The sequence below is a fragment of the Oryzias melastigma genome, linkage group LG21 (genome assembly GCF_002922805.2).
Source record: "Oryzias melastigma strain HK-1 linkage group LG21, ASM292280v2, whole genome shotgun sequence".
NCBI lineage: Eukaryota > Metazoa > Chordata > Actinopteri > Beloniformes > Adrianichthyidae > Oryzias > Oryzias melastigma.
Genome location: NC_050532.1, coordinates 5,460,169 through 5,472,991, shown reverse-complemented (window position 1 = coordinate 5,472,991; position 12,823 = coordinate 5,460,169). Strand labels below are relative to the sequence as shown.

At 37.2% G+C, this 12,823-nt stretch overlaps 1 protein-coding gene across 1 annotated transcript in view; it reads right to left on the bottom strand.

Annotated features, from left to right (window-relative positions):
- Positions 1–12,021, bottom strand: part of clybl (citrate lyase beta like) — a 69,798-nt gene extending 57,777 nt beyond the window's left edge. The window contains exon 1 of the mRNA XM_024287022.1: positions 11,925–12,021. Coding sequence (XP_024142790.1) covers positions 11,925–11,968 — 44 coding nt within the window. The 5' untranslated portion in view covers positions 11,969–12,021. The remainder of the gene's footprint in view (positions 1–11,924) is intronic.
- Positions 12,022–12,823: the final 802 nt, after the last annotated feature.

Sequence of the window (12,823 nt, the reverse complement as noted above, 5' to 3'; positions counted from 1 at the left end):
TCCCAGCAACCAAAAATTCCCCTCTACCAAAATAATGAGTGTGTATTCACTCTGTGTGAACGTGCTCTCTTTGGATGGATAGTGTGGAATAAACAGTTTCATTTGCTTTGCACATTAATAGGCAGCATCTTCTCTGCCTTTAGGCTCCCTTTCCTAACAGTGGGGTTTTTCCACCAGTGTAAATTTGTATTTGATTTTCCTTTACCCCGCTTTTTTTTTTGGACTGCATATAGTGGCATTTAGCTGCGAGTTAATTTTCATGTTTGGTTATATCCTGCTGAGGTGTGATGCCGGTGGTGCATAATCAAGATCTGTTACGTTACGTATGAGTAAATAGACCTTGTGGGCATTTACATGGAGAAGATCTCTAGCCGAGTGCAAGAAACTGGAGGAATATAAGGGTCAGTGGCTGACAGACGCAGCAATACAAATGGAAATCGACCACAAATGAGTAAATCTACTATCTAATTGAAAGGTATGGGAATTAGAATAACTGCTACACTAGTGCAGATGTGGGAGGGTTGGTAATGCACATGTCTCTGGCCACAGGACAAGACAAGCACCCAAACCCGCCGCTCGGACACCAGCAGTCCCTAACATGGTGTGTCTAATGCTTCTATTTAGTGTTTGAGGTGCAGTCGCGCGTGGCCGGAGGTTTTTGGGAGGGGAGCGGGGATAGCACCTAACCTGACAGCTGTGCCCAAACTGAAGACAAAAGCCCGGGGAAGTGCCGCATCAGCGAAGATGGGACTCAGCGACATGCCAATTTGCTTGTAGTCTGGCCTAAACCATCGTGCCATTTTGCACACCATGCACCATTGATGATGAAAATGATCAGAAAGCAAACATCACGTTTAGATTGTAATGTATCAAAATGATAGATCTGTTTGGATCAAAAGCAGAAACATAAACCCCTGAGCCATAACATGTTTCCTTTCAAACACTTGGAACGCAGACCGCCCTTTGATTATCAATCTTTCATTGTAATTTATTTGTAGCTCTTTGATAGGAAAGTCTCTTTGTCAATCGCTGAACATCAAAGATAAACTAACTCACTTTGCTGCTCCTGTTTAGACGTCCACGTCTGTGTCAGCACAGAGAAAATGGGTTTTTATTTAAAGATATAAAGTTAGCAGGTTGTCAAATAAACAAATAAGCCATATATTGAAAAAATGTCTACAAAAATGCATATTTCCCTGAAATATACCCAAAGGAAGAATAAAAAGCTCTAATTTTTGTCATGTCTGACAACACCAGATATTTAAAACAACAAAATGTTGAATAGAAAAAATTATGCAAAGCTAGATCAATTTGTAGATTTAACAATAAGAAGGATAAAAGGTAAGTTTTCTACTTTTTGGTTCCTGGGCATGTTTCTATTCGCATGTATCAGTAATGAATTGTGGGAGACTTTTTTTCAAACATCCTACAAAAGCCTTGTCAATATCAATGGAGCAATACCTGCGAGTAAAGAATTGTATCTTAAATAAGGAAAAAATATCTGGACTGAAACCAATTTGCTTTGCATGTTATCAATAGCAAGATAAAAATTTTGTTTTTTAACTCACCCTATGACTGTTTAAAGTTGGGTTTCCTAATATTACAAGGTGTAGAAATTTTAAACGTAAGCATTAAAGGGAGGAACTAAAATCTGAAAAAGCTGAGAGATATTACTTCATTTGTTTTTTTTTTTCCCTTCATAGCCTTATGCAATGACGCTTTCAACTTAAGTTTTAATTTTCACACACAATTTATTAAACTATATTTTATTCAACAAACAATGAGAAAAATTGTGTGAGTTGTTAAAATAATAAAAAAAAACATTTGCTTGAGATAAATTAAACTTTCTTTCCTTGCAGCTGCTTCAACAAGTATTAGATACATTCAGGAAATAAGTAAAAAACATTCCCTACAACAATATTTTCTGGACTATGAAACAATGCACCTTATAATCCAGAGAGTTTTATATACTGATTAATTCTGATTGTGCGTTTTGACTTGGAAGTGATTTTGAGATGGGTAGTGCACTGTCTAAATGTCTGTTGAGTGTCCTTATGAATACACAAACAGGGCTAACTTGTAGCAAGGTCAGACCGTTTTTTTTTTTTTTTTTAAATAGTTACCAACAAGATTGGGAGTTACCGTAGTCACAGTAACGTTTGTTTTAGCGGTATCAGTCTGTTTTAAGCAAGGTTGGGAGTTACAGATATTATGAATATGAAAACACTTTTAATGTGACTAATGTGAAGTGTGTTACAAACAACTTCTAGACGTACTGTGAACTCAGTTAGCCAACTCTAGTGAACTTATCTCTGACTCTGGTCTCACTTAATGCACTTTAGAGTTTGGTGTGCATTTTAAGCTAAAAATAGACCATTAATTGATGATGTGGCTTATAACGAGGGGGCCCAAGCCAAAGTCTCATTGTGCCGGTCCGAAGCCCGGATAAAAACAGAGGGTTGTGTTAGGAAGGGCATCCGACGTAAAATATTTGTCAAACTAAATATGTGATTTAGACCTACGATATCCATATAGTCAGAGAGGCCAGACTGAGATGGTTTGGACATGTCCAGAGGAGAGACAGTGAATGTATTGGTAGAAGGAGTCTAGAGCTGCCAGGCAAGAGGTCTAGAGGAAGACCAAAGATGAAGTTTTTGGATGCAGGAACGAAGACATGAAGGTAGCTGCTGTTAGAGTGGAGGATGCAGAAGACAGGCTTAGATAGATGGAGGAAGCTGATTGGTTGTGGCGACCCCTGAAGGGAAAGGCCGAAAGGAAAAGAAGAAGAAAAATTCTGACAAGCCTGTAGTGCAAAAAATAAGGTACTTTAGGTTTCCTTAATGTCTATAATAACTCGCCCACTGCATCCTTATTGGCTCTGTCAGATAAACAGCTTTAGATCACTAAAGGCAAAACATGGCGAGAAAAAATACTTAATGGATATGTAAACAGGAGACTTAAATATGGTGCTTTGAGTGTTAAAAAAAAGAAGACAACAAATGCGGTCAGTCCTTCATCTTTTTCTATGAAAGTCAAAGTTATCCATCAATGTCATTTTTCATTTCACAGGGAAAGGGAAATTATTAAAAACAGTCAGTTGAATTTGAAAGTAATAATTGACAAAGTCAAAGCAAAACACATTCAATCTGAGTTTTGTGAACTGACAAAGGGCTAACATTTGATACTGAACAATACTAAGGGCATGTTATATTAGCTAAATGGCTGATTCAAGCTCAAAGACCTCTGAGTCCTATTATGTGCTTGCATGCATTATAATGATGAAAAAAGTAATTATTAAAGCAGTGGGTCTTGCTTGTTTGCCTTTCTAATATTACATAAAGTCATACTAATTTTGTATTTCAAAAGTCAGCTCTAGTGAAAAAAAAAAAAAAAAAAAAGCAAGCAGGCCTGAGACATGAAAACAACTGTCCTTGGAGGAAATCAGTGCAGGCATTATCTTGTTGTGCCAGAGAGTTCTGTAGTAAAAACCCTGGCAGTGGGCCTCGTAGTAAACTTTGATGGAATCACACAGCCGAGCTGGAGAGCTGTCCTGGCACGGGGATGTGGGTCACGGTCCTCTGTCCTCTCCCTCACCCCGCCACTAGATCCGAAACCTTGATGAGATTAGCCGGAAAGGCAGGCTCTCACTGGTGGTAAACACAAACACCAGCGATTACGTGAATTTTTTAAGACCGATCTCTTCACACTTCAGCTTAGATCCCCTTGCACAGGGGTCAGAAGGAGGTCAGAATTGTGACTGTGCTGAAATCTGAAACGCATAAGGAAGGACTCCCTTCATCTTGTTTTGTACAGGGCTGGAAAACAGTTGAATAATGACAGAGCTAGCGTCTTGCTTCTTCTGGGACTGAAAACTTTGGCCAACCTTACCTTTACCTAGCAAACCAAAAACATTTGGATTTCCTCTCAGTGACTAACTTTTAAGGATTAGTCGAGTGCATTTATTGGTGACCTCTGTTAAATATCACTATTAGAGTTGGTATTAAGCGGGTTGGAATGTCAGGGTAAATCACTCATTCAGCAGCAGCCAGAGGAAAATGCCTTCTTAAGGAGGAGGGGGTGGGTTTTATATAGCCAAGCACTTTGATTACTACTCCATCTTAAAACTACATCCGATGAGTAAAGACATGCGCTGGTCCTCCCCCACATTTACTGGGCAAGTTGCCCTCCCGGGTTCCTGTAAATAAGTGACGTCACCGTGCTTAATGATGCCCAGACTAAACTCGGCAAAAAAGAAGAAAAAAAAGTGCTACACGCTGCTGACCGTGTATTTAAGCTGGACGAAGCATCACGATTCTCTGACCTATCAGTAACGAAGACTTTCAGATGAAGAACGTGGAAAAAAAAGGAAGCTTTGTGTACATTTAGGTATGATGCAGACAGGTAGTGACAGTTGTTTCCAGTTGCTACATTTAAAAGGGCCTATCATAAAGCCTGGCAAGAGGAAACAGGATAAGCGCTTGAGCCAAGGCAGTAAAAAGCTCTCTGGGAACTTGAAAGCCGCACAAATGAAGTCTGTGTCTGCCATCTGGAAACAATAAACAAACAAAACCAAGCATCCAAGCAAACACCACGAGTGACAGAGGGGGAGAAAGACAGAAGGAGACAAACAGAGCAAGGGACACAGAAATGGAATCAGACATTAAGGGCTTGAAAGTGTGAATGAATGACAAGTAGAGAAGAGTATCAGTGTTAAAAATGTGTGCGGCGGGCATCATTAGCAGACACTGGTGGGAGGACGGCGGCAGAGACAACCCTTTGTATAAAGCATTCTTTGATGCTAAGGAGATGGCCCCGCTGTTTGAATGTGTGTGGTATTACTGAAACCTGGTTCTAATGAAGTGCGGCGCTAACAGGATGCTGCCTGTCTGCAACTTGTTCTGTTGCCAGTTCCGTGATAAGTTATCAATGAGCTCCCACATTCAGCAAATTATCAAAGGGAAGTTGCCACGTCTCTGCTCTGTGATCAGCCTCATCAAATAGAAATGATCTTGAAAAGCGTAAAAAGACAGAAACTTATCTACTTTGGCCTCTTGGTACTCAAAGATTACATAACGCTTCACCTCTGCCAGGGTCAAATGTCAAAAGTTCTGGAGGTAATGTGACAGTCTTAAAACAACATATATTTAACAATAAATGACATTTTTGCTTTAAAAAGTTGACTTCTTATGGTCCTAAATGTTAAAATTCATACATTTATGAGTTTAAGCTTAAAAAAAAAAAAACACAATCCACCTTCTCTTAGGTCAAACTGACAACACTGACCCCAAGAGGTTAATCCGGGTAATGCATCCGGTTGTCATCAATGTATTTACATACTTTAGTCATGCTAAGGGCAAAACAGCATAAGGGTATAAAGGAACAAAAAAAAAAAAGCAGGCCACACATAGGTGTATGCATACAATCCATATGTATAAAATTTCCCTTCTGGACCTTGTTAACAAACGGCAATAAAAGCAGACCTCTTACTCATTACAGTGCAGTGTATCAGGGAGGAAATGCTGGCTAAATTACACCTCATCGTCCTGGAACTAGCAGACAATCACCGTGGCAATAGGCCAGCCATTGTGGCAGAAAAACAAGGGACAAGACAGCATCTTCCCCTTAAACTCAACTATTTTTAGAGAATCGAATACTACTAAATGGGAACAGCTGGCTTTTTGACACAATGGATAACAATCAAATAGATTTTGTAAGGCTACTTAGATGAATTCAACCAAACACTGTACTTTTCCTGTGAAATCTTAGAGTTTCATTGTGCTGGCACATGTGACCAAGCAAAAACAGAGAAGTTTCCAACTTGTGTTGTCAATGAAAACAGACAGTATTTCCTCAGCTTCTCATCCTATCTGACCACCACGCTCAAATCCTTAACCACATAAACCACCCGTTAGCCCAGTCCGCCCCGTGTTTCTCCAACAAATTTTCTTTTGTTGCATTGTTCACACATTCCTCCCCGGCCATGTTTATACAGATGCAGTTCCATGTGCTCCACGGGGTCGTAAGAAGTCCTACACCAAAGCCCAAGATGTGCCGTTGATCAAAGACATTAGCCAGAGCAGAGTCACTTTTTTTTTCCTTCGTCTGTGGGGATACAGGTTAACGTATCCATCTGTTGGCCTTATGGATCCACCTCAGCCTGTGCTGGAACAAGTGTAGGCCTTTCTTCCCTGCCATCCCTAACTGCTCCCTCAATCCTGTTTACTCAGCTGGCCCTCACGCCAGTCGCCCGAGCTTTGTTTTCACACACTAACATGTGTTAACTTAATGCTCTGTAACACATTTCAAAGGCGAGCTTAGCTGGGTCAACAGCAGGTAATAGGGCGATTTATTGATTCCTTGGCTCAGAAAAGTTTTAAGTGCAAAAGTATATAAAAAAAAAAGCTACAAGATTAAGGAACTAAAGTTAATATTTATCTTTATTTTACTTGTTTATACCAAAATAAAAGCATAGTTAGGTTGACTAGAAATAAAGAGGTTAAGTCGATTTTTTGAGACGCAAGAAACAAAAGTCAAAAATGTTTCGGCTCATAGCTGCAGATTCGGTTACACAATCGCAAAGGTTGTTTTTTTATTTGATTGGATTATGGCCACACACCTTAAGCTGAGCTTCCACCACCAATCAATGAGGAAATGAGGTGTCAACACTGGTGTTTATTCAACACTCGTTTATTTTTTCTACCGGAAGCCAAATAAAGCCACAGAGCAACAGACGAGTAAAGGAATTCTACGGTGGCCCTGAAGTGCAAATCACACCAACAAATCACTCAACGTAAAAACATATTAACTTTCTCAGAGTAGAGGTTGCAGATTTGCAACATCTAAATGCAAACCACCTATTACTATTCCATATGATCATTTTCCAGAAAATATCACATTTTTGCTGTTACTAAAACTTAATTTGGCCCTGAGAGCTTTAATTAAAAAAGCAAAATAAACAATAAAATACATTTTAGAAATTCAAACAAAACATAATTACAAAAAAGGAAGTTAGATAAAAATGAAACATTTTGGAAGAAAAAAGTTATATTTAGAAGTCAAAATATAATTTAAAAAAATGAAATACAATAAGAAACCAGAAACGGTCGGTACTCTGGGATTAGACAATGACATTTCAATTTTACAATTTGAATTTTTTCAAATGTGTCTACATACTTATTAAAGTTTTGTGATTAGTACGGATCAAATCCACTATCACTTTATCCCAAATAACTTTCGGTTGAAATGATGGACAAAAGTTATCCTCCAACCAGCAATGTCCCATGTAACTACATTTTCCAGTTCCTTTCTTTGTTTAATTTTTCTAACATTTCATGTCTGGAAATTATTTTTGTTTTGAAAAATGTACTTTTTATTTTTTACAGAAACCAGAAAAAGTAGATACAAAGGGATATTGTTGATTGGACGATGACGTTTGTCTGTCATTTTAATGTTATTTGGCATGAAGCGATACTGGATATCATCATCCAATCAGCAATGTCCCAAAGTACCTAGTTTTTCCAATTTCTTCTGGTGTTTTGTTTTTTAACATTTCACTTTTATTTCTGGAAATTACTTTAGTTTTCCGAAATGTTTAATTTGATTTCGTTTCATATTTTTGGAATTGTGTTTTGGTTTCCGTAATTTTGCTTTGATTGTTTTTTTACTATTTGAATAGCTTTTTTATTAGCCAATGAAATCTTTAATATGTTTTTGCATTGAGTGATTTGTTTTTGTGATTTGCACTTCAGGGCCACTGTAGAATTCTCATCAGTAATTTAAGGTACATTTTTGTAAAACAAATTTTCTGCACAATATTACTTTTTTTTCTCTGATAATTTTGGGTTAACTTTTCACTTTCTTTGATCTACAATCACAGTTTTTAAATGTAAATCAGCCGATTACCATTTCAAATAACGCATTCATTAGGAATAATATGCAGCAGGAACATTAGGAGAGCACACAATAACAATTAGCCTGTTTTGTTAAAACTGTTGGAATTCCAGGCTGCGTCAATATGATCTAAGTAAAATAAAAAATAAAAACAAAACAAAAAAACACAGATAATAGAAAGACAGCAGGAAGCCTTTAATACTTCCCGTCAGCATGAAATGCCATCAAAATAAAAATCTGCACAGTAGCTGCCACTTAGTCTAACTGGGGCAATTGAAAATTCCCCTTCCAATTTATGCCAAATGCCACTATATAAATTTTCAAACTTGACTGCCAAGTCTCTGCACTGCTCTCTGCCCAGTCTTCTAATTGAAAACGTTATAGGGCTGCATTACACTTAAGAGTTTTTATAAGCTGTGCTATAAAGCCCTCGCAGGCCCTGGGAAGGGGAAACTGCCCATTAACTTATAAGGTCCAGGCCTTGGCTCCTTTAATTGACAACCTCTAGGCTACTTTCATCACTTGTCGACTTCATGGCAGCAGTCAATGCTTCCTCCAGGATGCTGTTGCATCTTTGACACAAGGGTGTTTGTGACAAAGAGCAGTCTGCCGCCAATGTTAGGGCGAGAGCTTTAGGCTGTCTATAAACCGAGCCCACGCATTCCTCTCTTAGTTCCAGTCGTTTGGGAGAGATGCATTTAACCATTTCAGAGCTGATTGTTAGGGAAAATTTGTTGAAATGAAATGTAACATTCATTTGATAGTGAACACTTTTGTAGCTCAAGATGGAAGGATCAACAATGGATGGCTGGGACAGTCACCCCACCTCGACTAACACCCACATGTCAAAACAGAATCATCTGATCTTCTTCCAGGTCATCATCAACTAAAAAACAACTGCCACTACATTAATATGAGGTTATTGATCCAGTACACCTCATAAGTGTATATAAATATATGCGGTCATCGATAGTTTTCCGTAAAAGACTAGCATTGTGTTTAAAAAATGGAATGACAATTAAATTAATCTTTAATTTGGGAAACCAATATTGTTTCACCATGTTCATGAATTTCTGCTCTTAGTTTGTTTTTAATGTGAGAATTTGTAATTTTCTAAGCTGAAGTTCCAGCTATTGTCACCAGTTATCCTTACAGTGCTTTCATAAATGCCTTCCTAATACCTGTAAAATTGGTTTTGAATGGACACTTTCAAAACAAATCATTATTGAGCGTACATGTACTTTGAACAAAGTGCAAGACTTGCTGGTCTCACTTTTTAACAATTTTTTATTTCTGTTTTTTAAAGCGTCATTACCAAAATTACCTTGAAAAAGTTTTAAAACTTGTTTAAGTTTGTTGCAGTTCTGCAATACAAATCCTTAATTGCTCTAAAATATTATCTTTGGTTACTTTACAATGTCCTCTGTTTTGAAAAGCACAAACCTGTCAGTAAGAATGATGATCACCATCAAAGTTAGTAATGCACACTAAGCAGTCATCAGTTAGTCACTAATCAAAACCAGTCTTGCTAAAAAGAACAAAAATTGATTTAGGTCACCAGCCAATAAATCTGTGTCTCTAGTAAATCAGAGAATTGAATGATTTTCTTTTCTGCCAAGAAAACATTTGCTGAACAGCAAACGATGTCTTTTTAATAATGGTTTTCAATTTGTTGATTTTTTTTAAATAATTTTTCTGCAACCTCAATGGCTCAATAAATAAACAACAGACTTAACAACTTCAAAGAAAACAGGAGTTGAAGATTATATGCCTTTTTTATAGCCTAGTGTCAAGGAATTGTTAAGTAATTGAATATCTTTACATGTTTTAGTTTTCAATTAAGTGCCGTATGTTCAAATACTTTAACACATAGACAAAAGAATATAAGAGTGGTTATGTATGAATCAAGAAAACATATTCCAAACAACATGATGAGCTCAAATGACTTCTAAACACAACATTTAATACAAAAATATGTGATATATAAAAAAAAACACAAACATATATGTACTTATGCATATATGACTGATTATTCTCTGCACATTTTTGTTTGGTCAGATTTAAATCTAAGTGAAGTAACAGTTTTCAAAAGGAAGTCAAAATAAAAAAAAAAGTGTCAAACTCAGGGACATAGGCAAAATCCGAATTCTTCCCTTACCACTACGGCTTCTCCTTACACTTACATTTAGCCCTCCAAATGGAGAGTTATTGAAAAGTAATGTCTTTAAATTTGGACACTACTACCCCTTGAAGATGTAGTCAATAATCTCTGGTTATGAAAATAGGTAGCATCGATTTTGAACTTCTATGCTTCAGAGCACACCCACATAAAGAAATGTATTTCTCCTCCGTGGCACAGCGCAACGGGAAACACGCTCCCAGCAGAGGGATATACAGTCATAAGTCCCTTTGCCTTCCCCTTAAAAAAACAATTCGGACAACACCAAAGATGAGGAAACCTTAAGGTAGGGAGAAACCACAGAAAAAATTCGTATTCTGCCAAAGTTTTGGAAGAGCGGCAGTAGTTCATTAGAATTTTGCCTCTGGGTTGTGGGCGGGGCAATTGGAGCAGCGTGAGCCTGCCTTCACTTTACAATCACCTCATTGTTTACACTCTCTCCCACTAGCTTACAGCCCCTTAGGACCCCAATCTAACATTACCAGTGGAACAAAAATGCTAGCAATATTGGATCTTTCCATCCCTTTATTTACACTATATCCAGCTAGTTTACAGCCCCTGACACCCCAAAATAACATTTCCAGTACAGCAAAAACAGCAAGAAATATTGGAGCTATCCAGACATACCGTTTTGAGCCAGGTGACAGCTCGAATGAGGACAACAAAGACGGATCTATTCGTCTGCCGATTGTAGCTTTTACGACACACCTGAAAGCTAGAGCTAGGCAGATCAATCTAAAATATTGATAGTATCAATCTCAAGTATGTATCAGTATTGAATCGATACTAGCTTGTAGATATCAATATTTCCACTCTTTTTTGAAACTTTCCTGTATTTGCAAAAAGGATCCAACTTTTGATCAACTAATTTACATTTGATTGAAAATACTGTCCTAATTCTGTTTTTATGTTTAGCAAGTAATTAAAAAAAGGTAAACTTACAAAAAAAACATTTGCTGCGATTGGTATCGATATTGGCGTTATCGGATTGGTATCAAATCAATACCTTAATGCCCAGTATCGCCCATCCCTACTACAAGCTTTTTAAATGCATTTATGCATCTGCCTCTGATTGACAGGCACTCAAACATGCAATTTTGACCTATATTTTCTTAATATGTTCTCCATCATTAAAAAAAAGCCACAAGAAAAGGTTAATATTTTCATTGCAGTGGATCCTCAAAAGGAAAAAAAAATATATAATAGAAATATAAGAAGGTTTAACTTAGTAGCAGGACAGTGTTGTGGGAGGAAGCCATCTTTAAAAGTCATCAGCTGATATCAGTGGGTGCTGATCAGCAGGAGTGTGTGATTAGCTTCCTCTCCTCCTCTGTATCATATACAAGCACATGCTGCTGACAGAAGGGCTGGTCCCAACACCAGCAGGGATGTGAACTTTGCAGGCTCAGTTTTAGTATTTTTATTTTTTTATTTTTTTTTTTGTATGTTTATCTTACTGATCTCACTACAGCAAATTAATAGGAATTTCTTCAGTTTTTAATCATTCAAACTGCACATTTTCTTAGTGATCTTTCTGGTTATACTTTTTAACTATACATACCAGCTTTCTACATGGTCACCTGTGTTTTACCCAGAGTAATGTAAAATAGCAAATTAGTATATTAGTGAGTACTGACTTACAAACATTTTTTTTAATTAAAAAAAAATGTAATGATGCTGTTTCAAATCAAAAACATCTCTTGAGCTGGCAGATAAAGTGCCATATAAGCGACAGCTATAATGCTAATGCTAAAGCAATGTCCGGTCCGCCGTTACACCTTTTTAGCATTTACTGTTTATGAATAAAAGAGTAAATAAATGCGAAAATGTGTACAAAAGACACGGTTTGACTTACAGCAGACCCAGCTGTCTCACAGCTCCTGTCATGAGCGCCGCCATGTTTTCCGGTGACAACCGGAAGAGCGAGCAGCGATTGGCTTATGAACTTCCTCACGTGTCCAAAACGAGTCGTGTGATTGGTCAAATCGGCAAGAGGGCGGGATCTGGACGTTCTTGCCATGTGCAGTGGGGTAAACAGCAGGTGGTTAGGGATGTGAAAAGGGGAGAAACGTGTAAATATAAAATATTAATAAATAACTAAATAGTTTTATAATTTCAGATTTTGCTAATATTCATATAGAAGTAAAAGGCAAATGACTTATTATCCTGGAGAGCAAAAAAGAGAGATATGTTGAAGAAGCAGCCCACCCATGACTTGTCTGGCACAGCAGCAGTCAGCTGCTGCCATAGACATCAGCCAAGACCAAATGTGGTGCACAAATGACATGGAGTGGTTGTCATGGTTAAATCTGCATGAGATGTAGTCCACATGCCAACATTCTGGGAACGCTGTTTATTTGTTTATACATATTTAAATATTTAATTAGAGAATAAATATCTGAAATCAAAGTAGGAGTTTTGTTCTAGTGGGCTTGCTGTACAATAAAGTTATTATAACCCAAAGAATAATATGTAAGAATTTTAGTAAAGAAGTTAACCCAAGCAATACAACACTATAAACTTGTTCCTGAATTTTAATTGATTTTTTTTTATTTAGAAATGTTAATTATTAGCTTAAAAAATACTTGCTCAAAAGCAAAATAAATAAATTAATAAATAACTAAAACTAAATTAAAGTGTTCTTTATACATATTTATTATGAAATTTAGATTAAAATTCTAGTTGACAGCACCGAAGGCCTAAAATCTCCAAAATTTGACTTTCTTTAAGGCAAATTTAAAACTGCATTAATGT